Source organism: Pleurodeles waltl, chromosome 2_2 (genome assembly GCF_031143425.1).
Source record: "Pleurodeles waltl isolate 20211129_DDA chromosome 2_2, aPleWal1.hap1.20221129, whole genome shotgun sequence".
Classification (NCBI taxonomy): domain Eukaryota; kingdom Metazoa; phylum Chordata; class Amphibia; order Caudata; family Salamandridae; genus Pleurodeles; species Pleurodeles waltl.
The window spans coordinates 854,580,623-854,595,628 of NC_090439.1; the positions used below are offsets into that span (position 1 = coordinate 854,580,623).

Genomic DNA, 15,006 nt, shown 5'->3' on the forward strand with positions numbered 1-15,006 from the left:
CCCACAGCTGCTTGGGATACTTCGATGGCTTGGAGGATCGTTGCTAAATCACCTGACACCGCTGGCGGATCTCATCCTCCCACTTGCACCTGTGGTAAATTGATCTATGGGCTTTTGCGCTGCCGCCTGTCGTGCTGATTTGTCCTTTCCCATGATGATTTCCCCAGCTGAGGCCCAACGTATGAGTCTGCGATAGAGTCTATCGGCGATAGCCAGCTAAGTTGCTACACACAAGTCCAGGGGTGTTATCGTTCTTCTCCACGCCCCAGGATTGCCGCTCGATCGCACACTCCACGTATCAGCAGGTTACTCTCCAGAGACCAGGGGTCTATGGTCGTCCGCTGGCCGCACTCCTCGGCACTCGCAGCCCTCCACTCGCAAAATCATCCCCAAGGCCCCAACGGTGGTCCCCGACGCACCTCTCCAGTGGCACTGAGCTCCGAAGTCTCTCAACCTCCAGGCCCCTCTGACTGCCGTTTTGCTGGGCCTACAGCTTCGGTGGAGGGGAGAGAGGGAGGGAGGGAGGAGGAAAAAGAATAGAAATGGCCCCTCTGTGGGAGGGCCAAGAAGCCCCCTAGTGAGCCGACCTCCGCCTGTCACAGCCCACCGTTGAGCCGCTCTCCCCACGGTTGTCCGGAGAGGACCAGGTGTGGCAGTCAATCGAGGGTTGGGGAGAAGGGAAAAGAAAAAGAAAAAAAAGGGAGGAAGGAAAGGGGGTGCCTTACTCTTGACTGCCTATTTGCCACCTCGTCCCTGGCCCCTCTGCTCACCCAAGTCCCGGCCCGTGCTTCTCTGTAGCTCCCAGCGTCAGGGTGTCTCGATCCTTCCCTCCGCCGGCTCTTGTTACGCAAAGCCCCAGGCAACTTCGCTCGCAGTCCTCAGCCTCCCCAGGGCCTTCTCCCCTGTCAGTGTCTCAACTCTCACTCTGCGTCCACCATCTTGGATGCCAGAGGCCGTGATCTATCGGAACTCCGCCACCAGGCCGAAAGGCCGGAAAATCCCTTTTTTTCGTCTCTGGGGGAGCGGCAGCGCCCCCAGAGTGCGAATGTGCCGCCGATGAATGCGGATTTCAATCGTGGCTAGAGGTAGATGACAGAGGGGTCCGGAGCACTACAGAAGTGTGACCGCCCTCTTGACGCCTCAGCCACGCCCCTGACGACAAGGATTCTTAGTGAAATTCCATCCATGTGCACATGTCTAGCAGTAGTGTATGCTCTATATCAGTGGCTCTTAATCTTGTGGTCTGAAGACACAAGTGGGTCTGTGAGGCCTACTCAGAGGTCCACGTCTGTTACTAAATTAAATGAAATCAATATGAATGCACTAAAATTAATAAAGTAGAAGCAAAACTGAAAATGTGAAAACTTTTTCTATATTTGATTGTTGTAGGAAGTTGGCTCTGTATATACTATTTCAAAGTATGAAATAGTGTACAGAGTCCAAGGGTTCCCCTTAGAGGTAAGATAGTGGCAAAAGTAGATAATTCTAATGCTCTATTTTGTGGTAGTGTGGTCGAGCAGTAGGCTTATCAGACGGTAGTGTTAAGCATTTGTTGTACACACACAGGCAATAAATGAGGAACACATGCTCAAAGACTTTCTCCAGGCCAATAGGTTTTTATATTGAAAAATATATTTTCTTAATTTATTTTAAGAACCACAGGTTCAAGATTTACAGTTAATACTTAAAATGTAAGGTACTTCACTTAGATACTTTAGGAACTTTGAATGAAAACAATATAATGTACAGTCTTTGTATAAATGGCAATAAGTTATTTTCACAGTGGACAGTGCAAAGATCAACAGTTCCTGGGGGAGATAAGTAAAGGTTAGTTTTGAAGGTAAGTAAAACACTTACAAGTCTCAAGTGTGGGGCATAGGCAGCTCACCGTTGGGGGTTCAAGGCAACCCCAAAGTTACCACACCAGCAGCTCAGGGCCGTTCAGGTGCAGAGGTCAAAGAGGTGCCCAAAACATATAGGCGCCTATGGGGAACAGGGGTGCTCCGGTTCCAGTCTGCCAGCAGGTAAGTACTTGCGTCCTCAGGGGGAAGACCAGGGGGGTTTTGTAGAGCACCGGGGGGGACACGAGAAGGCACACAAAGTACACCCTCAGCGGCACAGGGATGGCCGGGTGCAGTGAGCAAAGCAGGCGTCGGGTTTTAGATTGAAAACAATGGAGGGACCCAGGGGTCACTCTAGCATTGCAGGCAGGCACAGGGGGGGGCTTCTCGGGACAGCCACCACCTGGGCTAGGCAGAGGGTCGCCTGGGGGTCGCTCTTGCACTGAAGTACGGTTCCTTCAGGTCCTGGGGGCTTCAGGTGCAGTGTTGGTTCCAGGCGTCGGGTCCCTTGTTACAGGCAGTCGTGGTCAAGGGGAGCCTCTGGATTCTCTCTGCAGGCGTCGCTGGGGGGGCTCAGGGGAGTCGTCTCTGGTTACTCACAGGCTCGCAGTCACCGGGGAGTCCTCCTTGAGGTGTTGGTTTTCTGCAGGTCGAGCCGGGGGCGTCGGGTGCAGAGTGTAGAGTCTCACGCTTCCGGCAGGAAACATGAAGTCCTTGGAAGTTGCTTCTTTGGTGCAAAGAAGTTGCAGATTTTGAACAGGGCCGCTGTTCACAGGAGTTTCTTGGTCCTGTTGTCCAGGGTAGTCCTCTGAGGCTTCAGAGGTCACTGGTCCCTGTCGGATGCGTCGCTGGAGCAGGTTTTTGAAGTTGGAGACAGGCCGGTAAGGCTGGGGCCAAATCAGTTGTTGTCTTCCTCCTTCTCTGCAGGCTTGTAGGTCAGCAGTCCTTCTCTCTTCAGGTTGCAGAAATCTGATTTCCCGGGATCTGGGGAGCCCCTAAATACTGAATTTAGGGGTGTGTTTAGGTCTGGGAGGGCAGTAGCCCATGGCTACTGTGGTGCCTACACCCTCTTTGTGCCTCCTCCCTGGGGGAGGGGGTACATCCCTAATCCTATTGGGGAAATCCTCCAAACTAAAGATGGAGAATTTCTCAAGGCAGTGGTCACCTCAGCTCAGGACACCTTAGGGGCTGTCCTGACTGGTGGATGACTCCTCCTTGTTTTTCTCATTATCTCTTCCAGCCTTGCCGCCAAAAGTGGGGGCAGTGGCCGGAAGGGCGGGCATCTCCACTAGCTGGGATGCCCTAGGGCGCTGTAACAAAAGGGGTGAGCCTTTGAGGCTCACCGCCAGGTGTTACAGTTCCTGCAGGGGGAGGTGAGAAGCACCTCCACCCAGTACAGGCTTTGTTCCTGGCCACAGAGTGACAAAGGCACTCTCCCCATGTGGCCAGAAACATGTCTGGTGTGTGGCAGGAACTGGTCAGCCTACATTAGAAGTCGGGTATGTTTTCAGGGGGCATCTCTCTCGCCCTCTGGGTGTATTTTACAATAAATTGCACACTGGCATCAGTGTGCATTTATTGTGCTGATAAGTTTGATACCAAACTTCCCAGTTTTCAGTGTGGCCATTATGGCCATTATGGAATTGTGGAGTTCGTGTTTGACAAACTCCCAGACCATATACAATGTCTAAGGTTTTCAATAGGCACTGTAGGGGCATAGTGCTCATGCACTTATGCCCTCACTTGTGGTATAGTGCATCCTGCCTTAGGGCTGTAAGCCCTGCTAGGGGGGTGACTTACCTATGACACAGGCAGTATGAGGTTGGCATGGCACTCTGAGGGGAGTGCCATGTCGACTTAGTCATTTTCTCCCCACCAGCACACACAAGCTGTGAGGCAGTGTGGATGTGCTGAGTGAGGGGTCCCTAGGGTGGCGTAAGACATGCTGCAGCCCTTAGAGGCCTTCCCTGGCATCAGGGCCCTTGGTACCAGGGGTACCAGTTACAAGGGACTTACCTGAGTGCCAGGGTTGTGCCAATTGTGGAGACAAAAGTACAGTTTGGGGAAAGAACACTGGTGCTGGGGCCTGGTTAGCAGGGTCCCAGCACACTTTCAAAGCATAACTTAGCATCAGCAAAGGCAAATAAAAATAGGGGGTAACCATGCCAATGAGGCATTTCCTTACAATTGTGAATTAAACAAAGTATTTCAATATTTGAGAATTTGTTTGGTGTATACATGCTTTTGAATTTTTTTTTATGGACTTGAAGTTCAAGTCATATGAGTTGGTTAGGCCGGGGGTTTCCCAGCTTCCAATAATGACTCAATGGGGGGGTGCCTGGATTCCAGTAGTGACTCAGTAGGGGTCCACAGAAGTAAAAAATAAAAAATAAAAAAATAAAAAGATAAGAACCGCTACTCTGTATCCTTTCACTGCATAATAATTAAATCTTTTCCCATAAAGTGAGGCCAAACATTTCACTGCTAATAGTACAGCTGCTCCCACAGAATTCAAGCAGTGTTTCCAAGTTGAATGATGTATCCTTCTAGTTTCCAGCGCCTGCACTTCTGACAAGCTCTGAAGCTTCTCAAGAAAGACCTTTGTCTCTCAATGGACGCTAGAAATTATCCAAGCAATCAACTGCAACTGCCTTGATAAAATAATCTTACATTTTTCCTGCAGATTCTTAAACCAGGCTAAACTGAACAGCAATAGTAGGGGGACTACTGACACACATTTGGAAAAGTGTAAGCCCATCTGACTAACCATTTTTGGCAGACAAGCACTCACTGCCTCAAGATCGACACTCCACCCCTAAAAACTCTGAAACTGTCTTGATAACCTTGAAGCAAAGAGATCCACATTTAGTGGTCTCTCACCTGTCCTGAAACCTCAGAAATACTTCGCTGCCCAACACATACTCACTTGAATTCCCCCAAAGTCCTCGAATTCCAGTCCTGCCCTGTACTCTGCCATGTCTTCGACCTGGCCTTATCTGATAGTGCAGTTAGTAATACCAAAGGTTCTACACTAAATCTTCCATCTCCTTTAAGTTTGTTCATCTGACTACTGACATACAGTCCATTCTCAGGAACACAGACTTGCTCCTTCCTTCCACCAAGAACTTTACCACAAGATCCTTCTCCTTACCCGTCCATTTTCTACCTATTGTACACAAGACACTCTTTTCTTCCCATCCATTCTGACTTGCATTGACTCAATCACCATCGCAATCTAACCTGTTTACAAATATTGCCTTGCTATTTCAGGTCTGGATGTTCCCAATCCACCATACAAATGCTGTTCTTGCATCACCGTTCAATCTTAAGTGGCGATCATACCACCAATCCCTCCTTACTGTCTCTGTATAGCATACATGTAACAACTACAAGAATACAGTTCAAATCACTGAAGACATCAAGCCTGCTGGTTGAGCCAAATCCTTCACCAGAAACAATTTTCTGAATAAAATCTTCCTCAACTCCATCAGACTTTTCTTCTATTAATTGAGGGTAGACACAACATGGCCTGCTGTGAATCAACTATTAAACCTAGAAATGCCACTTTCTTTAACAGATCCAAAATGATTTGTCACTGCTTACCATGTAATCCAGACTTTCCAAAAACTCTGTCATATTCAATTGTTGTTCCAAGTTCTGGTCTTGAGCAGTGAATAAATTGCTGTCTACGTAAACTATTAAACAGACTCAAGATAATGTGGGAAATATTATAAACCAAAATGGAAACTAGATGATTGTCAACTTCTATTCTCCCAAACAAACCTACAAAATCTGTAATACTCCCAAAAAAATGGGAATCATGAAGCAGGCATCCTTTAGTTGCAACCTCATCATTCATTCCTTTAACAAGTGTATTTCCTCCATTTTGAAAAGTCAATAAACTACCCACTGAGCCATATCCCTCAAAATGTAACTGGTCTCATCACTGAAGTGTGTGAACCTTTCTTCTTCTTGCTCACAAGACAAACTGCTTACCATTTCGATGTCCTTCAAAGATGTTTCTTGTATGTCTCCCTTTCTTTTCATCTCCTGAATCTCTTCTTTGACTAAATTTATTTTTTCCTTTCAAAACTGAATCTCTTATGGAACCTATAAAGATTTACCTTCTCCACAAACTTTGTCCTGAAACCCTTCACAGTATGCACTACTCATGTTTTCTTTGTAATCACTGTCCAGACCAAGGGCAAACAACCTCTAACATCTTTCTACTCTTCGAAGGATGCAAATGATGATAATAACAGAACACACTTGTGATATTTCCTGAATCTTTGGGATCATTCTCTATCAAAGCCATATCTACTAATTTTGGGTCCAACTTTGTTGACAATGCTGCATTTGAATTGCTGAGCAGGAATACTGGTCTTTGACTCGAACCCCTGAGTCACTCAATATCTACTTATATACCCCTCAGTTACAGCATCCTGTTCCAGGTCAAAAATCTATGAAACTGGAGCAATGGCATCAACAGTTTATCCTGACTCACTCTGGGTGAATTCTCCAATCTTTTTTGGGTTCTTGCCCAATTTGACCAAATACTGTGCCATCTTTGGTTCTAATACCAAGGTTTGAAAAAAACTTATCATGCATTACATGCCTTGAACCGTCGGACCACAATGCATTCATTTCACCTGCCTGCAGATGTTTTCTCATTTTAAAATGTAGATATACTTAGACATGTGTTTCAAAGGCCACTAACCTCTAGATCTTAGAAGATGGACTCCTCCAGGCACCACCTTCATGTGCATGTGGTTTTGCAGATACAGGAAAGAGAATGTAGTAAGGAAAAGAAAAAAGTGCCTATCATTATGATAACAAAGTAAACGATAAAAAGGTGAAAAGGCTGTTTGATTCTTGGTCACTTTAGCATATGGTGGACAGAAGGGTGTATTAAGAAATATTAAATGGGGACAACAGGACATGTAGCTACAAGTAAAATTATGTGAGCCAGAAAGATATGAAGTCTTGTTGAGTTAAGCAGGTTTTAGGTTGATACTGAGACCAGACTACAAGGAATGGTGGGGAACATATGAGGTGGTGAGTAAGTGAGCTGGGAAGAAACTGCCTCCAAGAACACATATCGGAAAACAGAGGAGTTGAAATGGTTTCACAAAATACTTTATTTAAAAATGCACACCAACTGTCTACAAAGAAATCAGGGCACCTATAGAAGCTTTAGAACAGCTTAGACATGGGGTTTTTTGAAAACTCCGAATGAAGTAAATAATTTAAGTAGTAGAGCCCTGTATCATCAAGGCATTTAAGCGAAATGGAAATTTAAGAATGTGTGCAGACTTGAAGGTCTTCATTAGCGGCATATGAGCAATGACATTCATTGCTTAATATAAGTGACATGAGCACCATGGAGAGGGCAAATTAATTTAGCACCCCAAAATTGTTACCCTTGTATAACCAAATTAAATTGGATCCACCATACACATTTTTACCCCATTTGTACAACTAAGGAGCTTATCAATTTGTAAGAATCCTGTTTAGGTTAGTTTGAGAATGAAATGTAATACACTGTTCCAAAGCTGATACAAGGAAAAGGAAAGAAGTCCTGATAATCAGGAGCAAAAGTCCTCACACACCACATATGGTGTCATGCTTCATCATCGGACAGCTCCTCGTCAGGCCGGCGCTGCAATGCCGGACGGGCACCCCCCGAAGGGGGGCTCTTTGCCGGAGATCTTTTTATTAATGATGAAGCCGCGGAACCAAATGTGGGTCCGCAAAAGAGGATGAAAAAGAAAAGGACAAAGTAAAATTGGCTCAAAACCCTCACTAAATGGTTTATTATTTGCTGTTGGGAATTGGTCAAGATTAAAAGAAGTTACAAGGGAGTGAAGCAAGAGATAATGCTCAGGCACTCGTACAAAAAATCAAGGCAAAGGAAGACGGTAATTATCCGAAATCCCTCAGTATATGGTCAATATGCGGTCGACATGTTTCGCGTCTCTTATGGTCCAACAGGATCCCCTGACGCTTCTTCAGGACCTACTAAATCATTGGATTATTCCAATTGAAAATAAAGGAAACAAATATTATTATCCCTTTTCTCAGCTCCTGCAATCTAACGCTCACAGTCAAGACGTCATCAGTCACTTACTAGGGATAAACCGGACTGGCTTTTCTTTCCTATCAGTCACCCAACTCCATTCTGAGAAAGGGTATCATGGGATCACGCAGGCCTGTTGCCCGGTTCACAGTGAATTTGTAGTGTTGCCGGCGCTCAGTGGTGCACCTACCCCCGCGGCTGCGTTCCCGAATTAGGTTAGTTTGAGCACAGGTGTATTTCAAATGCTGATGTATATACAGTTTAAAGGGGATTAACAGAGCCACCTATTTCCAAGGTGGCATTTTGATGTGAGTAAAAAGAAAGGGAGCATGATGCATGCAGAAGACTTGTGTTTTCTGTAATTAAGAAAAAATATTGTTCATTCAAGGCAGAAAAACTTTTATCTAAAGTTCCCAGTGACGCAGGTTTTGGGCACACTCAGAGCATGCAAGGGATGCAGCATAAGGCAGAACTGGTAAAACCTGTAAGCAAGACTGAGGCACCAAGGGACAAAGATTACCTGTGATTTGAACTAGGCATTATATGTTGTTGAAAATATAGCAGTATGATAGCAAAACTCAGTCTTTATATGACTGAAGACTGAAAACAAGCACCGGCAAAGCCAGAAGATCTGGATTCTAAACGAGTGTGTCATTTCATTTATTGGAGTGCAGTTGGAATGTGGATAGACAAGTCGGCGAAAGCAAGAATGAGTTAAAGGGTGGAGGCATGGATCATCCACCCATTCATCTATGCACTGTATGCACTCCATTATTCACCATCTATTGACCATTGCATCCATTCATTCACCTACTCATTCACCCACACACCTATATACCACACACTCACTACCAAAGAAGAGGACCTCACAGTTGTAAGCTTATAATGTTGGCTTACTCGTGGACCTGATTTCTAATGTCCGTTTACTCAATAAAACCTTGTGATTCTGACCAAATTATTTTACACTTATTTTAATATAAAAGGGCAGTTTCCTTCTAGACTGTCTACGTTATATCTCCCAACATGCCCAGTGCATTGTAACTTTAAGATTAGCATTTCACAGTCATTTCCCTCTAGCCACCGATTAAGACTTTGAAAGATCGAGAATTATGAATATGAAGGCACATGAACAAAGATGTTATATCTTTACTGCAGCTCGAAAGGTTGCAGCATGTAACCCTTAAATTGACGGATAACTTAGGGAGCTGTGGTATCTTAGCAAAGAATAGAGATGGAAACTGTGGCAAAGCCAGTGTTTTAGTGTAAGTGCTTTATATTTTAAACCACAGAAAGAATTATCTACAGCCACATACTACCACTAAGCCACCAAAGTCACTAAAGAAACAGCAGGCAGTCTCTATAAGCACAGACTTTTGTTATCAGTGTTAGCTAATCATTTCTATAAACTGGTTAAATAAGCACAACTCGTGAGCTAATGTGTCACAGTGCCATGCCAACATTGCATATCTTAGTATAAGACTGCAAACATGCTTTCCTTTATTTTAATGGCACAGAGTACATTAATAGTAATAGGCTCACGTAAATCACATACGTTTGGTACCCATTTTGCAAAGTTCGACCTCTGAATGCTGTGCATTAGGTAATATAAACGATGGTCTGATAGTACTGAAAAAAACAAAAATAAGTCTTTCAAACTTCCAATGAATATTGAACTAAAACAGATATGCATGTTTAAATATAATCTAAAAGGTAAGGTAGAATCCATTAACTAGCTAAAGATTCAACAAAAGTTCAAGCTTCGAAAGCAGACAAGCACAGGACACCTGTATTTTCTCTGGTGCTTACATGTGCACACTAGCACATTGACACTGCTAGGCCTAAGGAAGGAGGTGAAAATGTGTGTTATGTACTTTGTCTATTTTTACAATACAAGTTGCTTACAACTTCAGATCATCTAGCTATATTGCGCTGCCAAATACACAATGGTAATTTTACCTGTAACCATGGTACTCCTTTTATTAACCTCCAAAAGGTAAACTGCTCTGTTGGGATCTAAATGTATGGGTTCTATTGTTGTAGAAGGCAGGTTAATCTGTTAACTATTTTACTGGCTTGAATACCAGACTATAGCTGTGATATGCTGACTAACACATGCGCTATTTCTATGTTTGACCTGGTAAAAAAATGAGATTTGAGAGTAGGGAGAGGTTTATATGTGCATAGCGACTTACTGACAAATAAAAAGTGTTCTACTATGTAAAGAAAAAAATTCACACTTCACATTTTTACAATATCTGGCAACAATTTATCTTGACACATGGAAGGAACTGAAACCCTTAACAGTGCAAATGATCAATTTGTTATAATAGTCTAAACATTCAAACTGATACTATCCAAACTTTTATCAAAACTCGGAAAACAACTAAAGTCTGCATTTGTTTTTAGAGGAAGTGCTTTATATTACACAAATCACACAAGGAACCATTTTGAGACACATACTACCACTAAGCCACCAGACACGCTAAAGAAGCAGAAGACAGTACATACAAATCTCGCACAAAGTAGAAAACAGTGAAGTACTCTTAGCAAATCTTGATTCCTTTTCTCATAATTCTAACCACCAAGGGTCAGACAGAGAGAAGAAAACAGACCCAGACTATGTCACATAATCTGGACTATGTTTTTCCTAGTCCAGGCTCTCTTACTACCTCAGGACGAGCATCCGATATCATATCTCTACCTATAAACAATGTGTACATCCTTGTTTATCTGCTTATTGAACTTGTTTATTGCCAGTACAGAAACTAATGACACTTTCTTCTGTTACTCTATCCCACCTCACGGTTTTACTTCCTTACATAGTTTGACCACTTAGCTATGAAAAATGCTACAGAAGAAAATGTATATAAACAATGAAAACCTAGTAAATTTTTCACCTGCTTTTACAATCTCTGAGGAACGTCAACAATTCAAGACGGCTACTTAATTTGGATCTATACTTAAAGTGACTGATAACAGGGACGCAATGTTGATTTCCATACAAATATATGATCAGGCCAACACACACCACAGCAGCAGGATGCATTGCCACGAACACTCTTTTGAAGATATAGGAAAGCCTTTTATACCTTCCTTCCCCATGTCCAAAATGCTTAATACCAATTTCATAGTTTAATACACAAACAAATAACAAAGCCTAATAATTCAAATCCTTACCTGACACTGTATCTCCTCAGAGCTAATTCTTAACCCAGCAGTTGAATTTTCAGTTTCCCCGTTCAGAGTACCAGGGTCCATTGCTAATAAATCCAGGGTCCTCATGGTGTGGATGTACAGATCTTTTTGCATTTGAAGAGCAGCTTCCAAAACCAGAATAGAATCACCAGCCTGTTCTTTTAACTAAAATAAAAGATAAACAGACACAGTCTGTGTTAAAAAGACTTGAAAGGGGAACAGAAGTTTTTTTTTTTTTTAATTGATGAGCTCACCTGGGGGCCAGGGGCCCTCATTTAGATGTTGGTCAGATGGGTTACTCCATCACAATGGTGACTGATAGCTATCTCATCTGCCGAAATATAAATCCCATTATTTCCTATGGGATTTAGGTTTCGGCAGACGGGATATCAGTCAAGGTTGTGATGGGGGAACCTGTCCGCCGAAATGTAATCCAGGCCCAGAGTCTTTTGAAAACCACAGAAATGCTTTAACTGGCTTTTGAAGAGTTCTGCGGAAGGTTACAAGTGATTCAAATCTTAGAACTAGAATGATATTGGACTACAGGAGTCACAACCCCTTGCAAGGGTTCAGCAAAGTCCTTCAGGTCTATGACATTGCACATCACAGTGTCAACAATCTACAGCAGGGCTTCTGTTTCCTAATGGTTTAACATTCAGAAATCACTAGTGGGAGGAACTGGAGCTTCCCTTTTAATGCATACAAAACACTGTCTTTGGCGATCAAGAGAGCTAATTTCCACTGAAAAGGTAAATGAGAAGCTCTACTTCGTAACTGACAGAAGTAGAGCAGTCATGAAAGAGAAAATATAAGAGATGTTCTCACTAGTGGCAAAGTGAAAATTTTCTAAAATAAAAAAATTAAAAAGAATGAATCTGCATTGCATTACCACTTAACATCATAATTCCATGACAGATGGTCTGCAGCATTAAGTGGGCTTGGAGAATCACAAAAGCAAACAGTTGCAGAAAATTAAGTTATTAATAACTGAAAATAAGTGGCGCATCACTTCAGTAACAAAAGGTTAAACGCAATGGAAACAAACATTGACAAAGCGAAAAGGTTTGCCATTGTCTATCAGTTTTTTGGCTTTGTCAACACTTGTTTTATTTTGTCATGGTTGACAGAAACCTTTATTTTTGAGAAAGTATCAGGCCCTCACCAATATAAAAAATAAACACTATACATTGTTGCTAAAAGTAAAAAAAAAATGTTGGCCTCACAAAGCACACTTGGCCATGGTAGTTCCTGGTACTGAACTGAACTACTTTGTGTGAATTTGCTCTTCTCTTCGTGAAAGAGCAGGGTGTGATCAAATGCAAGAGAAGGTAGCCAGTAGTTGAAGAGGACTGACCTTGTTCCCCATGCTGAATACTGTACAAGAAACATGTGAATCACACAACAACAATGGAAGTAGGGGATTGGTAGAAAGCTCCCTTTTTATAACATATATCATTTTAGTAAAATCAAAGTCTCTTGGCTAATTCCAGCACTTATAAAAGGTAGACTCATATCTACTTGCATAGACTATACATTCTTGGAAAATGACCCTTATATGGTGCCAAGCTGCAAACCTTGTAATTCATTGTCTTAACAAAACTGAGTTAGCGAAAGGTAGCCCCAAACAAAAGGTGCATGAACAAACCACCGGAATGATCCTTCTCGTGTTTGTAGGGGGCCACAACCAAGGAAACAATGACTTCGAAATAGAGATCCTGAAGGAGACCAGCATTTAACCAGTGCAGTTAACGGTGGGGGGAGGAGTTGTCATTTTATTCTTTACGGGTATGACAAGAGTTGAGATTTAGGCAAATAGTTATGTCTAGATATAATAAATGTTTTAAAAATTACAATAATTAAAAAGGATGAACAGCGCACGCAAGTGAATGGAGACAACAAAAATCAACTGAACTAGATCTGAGATTTCAAAAGGACACAACAGTCAAAACCCATCACCGTTGCAGTATTTTACACAGAGTGGGCAGATGAGCAGAAAAAGAACGGAAGGGAATAAGGACCTTATTTAGAATTTGGTGGAGAGGGTACTCAGCATAAAATATTGTTGAGTACACTGCCAACCAAATATTCGGTCCACCTGCTCTGCTTTGAGGGGTGCAACCAACCACGTTCTACTGAGAGAGAAACCGCTGGTAGAAACTGACACTGGACTGTCAATCAATATATCCTAGACTGGTCATCAGATGTCAGTTGGCGGACGGTCCAATGTACTTGCAGCAGTGACGGTCTGTCAGAAAAGCAAACAAATTACCCCCACATTCAGAGAAACAATTCCCACCGTGTCAGGGACATTTGTTTTTTGTTTTTCAAAAACAGACTCCAACATTGTTAAGCAACCACATTAAGCATGCCAGATCACTACATATGGAGAGCAGTCTTCCACAAAGCAGGGGAGTAAACCATCCTGCTGCCGGGGACACACCAAGGGAACAGCTGCCAAACTCAAAGTAACATTATGAATTCAGAAATGTGAGTTCTGCAACAAAAAAAGATTAAAGAGCAACCAAGTTATAATAGCGATAGGTCATACTTGGCAAAAGTGGAGAAAGAGGGTAGGAGTTCCATCAATGTATCATTTTGTAGAACAATGTTAAGTATTGATAGGTGCTTTTCAGTTTCACTTGGTTCCAGAACATAGCCACCAACATCTTGTAAAATATATACAAATCAAACCTTCAATTAAGCAAAAATAAAAAACAAAGCCTTCAACTTACCACTTTTAATATGTTGTCTGTTAATTCCTTTTCTTGCTGCATTTGATTTAGTCTAAAAGGAGGAATAAAGCAAATTTATGTGAATGGTCAGATAAGACATCAAACTGAATATAATTATGCATTACTAGTATGGTAAATATGGTCCCACAAACATCAATGGTATCATACGCTTCAACAGACCAGTGAGTTATGTATCCCATGTGCATGACTCAAATAATCAAAAAGCCATACTGACATTGCATATGGTGAGTATGGGCACAGCCTTAAGTCAAAATTATAGTTGGTCACCGTTAATAGGTCACACATAAAATGTAGTCATTCCTTTACTAAGTAAGTAACATGTTATTTACCTCCACCACAGCCTGGCCAAACTGGGCTAAAGTAAAGGAGTTGCTGGTAAGAGATGAATGCATACAGAGGGTATTTAGGTAACATAAGATCGTAGCACAGTAGAGCTCCCAAAACAAAGTGCTTGAAAATAGATCATGGCAGCAGAAAGTATGGCACAATCGATGTAATTTTGTGTATTACCGTGATAGCATATATACGACTAGTTGCTCTTGGATAGCACAGATGAAGCATGTATAAAGGCACCACATTTCCTATTATCAGCGAGTGTCTCTCTTTAATGCTTTTTCATAGAATAGAATAAATACTTAGGAAAGGATAAGGGAGGTTACTAGAAAAGACTTGCACCATTTTCTGCTTTGGAACCAGACTAATTGTTTGGACACTCTTGGCAGGGAGTTACAAGAAAGGAGGCCCTGGGGAGGGGACCACAGAATGCTTTCATGAGCTCGATTATCTGGTGTTATCTGTCCATTGAGGGCATAGGAATAGAGCAAGTATTAGAAGAAAATAACACCAAAACACTGCTGATGAGCCTGCTGTATGCTCACTAAATTACCTGTGGTGTGACAGGACGAAAAGAGATATTACTCGCTGCGGAGGTAATAGGAGCTGAGGCACAGAAGAGCAGAAGGCAGATGGGATGCACAACTGTAGCACTGTGTCGAAGACCAGGCACAACTAACCCCTAGGAACAAATAAATTATGTACCCCTTTTCCATTAATTTGTCTCTTACACTACCCTGAAGAAGGTGATGGGCTGAACAAAGGCACACTGACTGAACATATGAATACAGGCCACCTTGACCAACCA

The 15,006-nt window shown here is 42.6% G+C and overlaps 1 protein-coding gene across 1 annotated transcript in view; it reads right to left on the reverse strand.

Annotated features, from left to right (window-relative positions):
- INTS8 (integrator complex subunit 8) overlaps positions 1-15,006 on the reverse strand; it is a 629,314-nt gene that overhangs the window by 533,058 nt on the left and 81,250 nt on the right. The window contains exons 6-7 of the mRNA XM_069220496.1: positions 13,845-13,896; positions 11,095-11,277 (exon numbers count right to left, since the gene is read on the reverse strand). Of these exons, the coding sequence (XP_069076597.1) occupies positions 11,095-11,277; positions 13,845-13,896 (235 nt within the window). The remainder of the gene's footprint in view (positions 1-11,094; positions 11,278-13,844; positions 13,897-15,006) is intronic.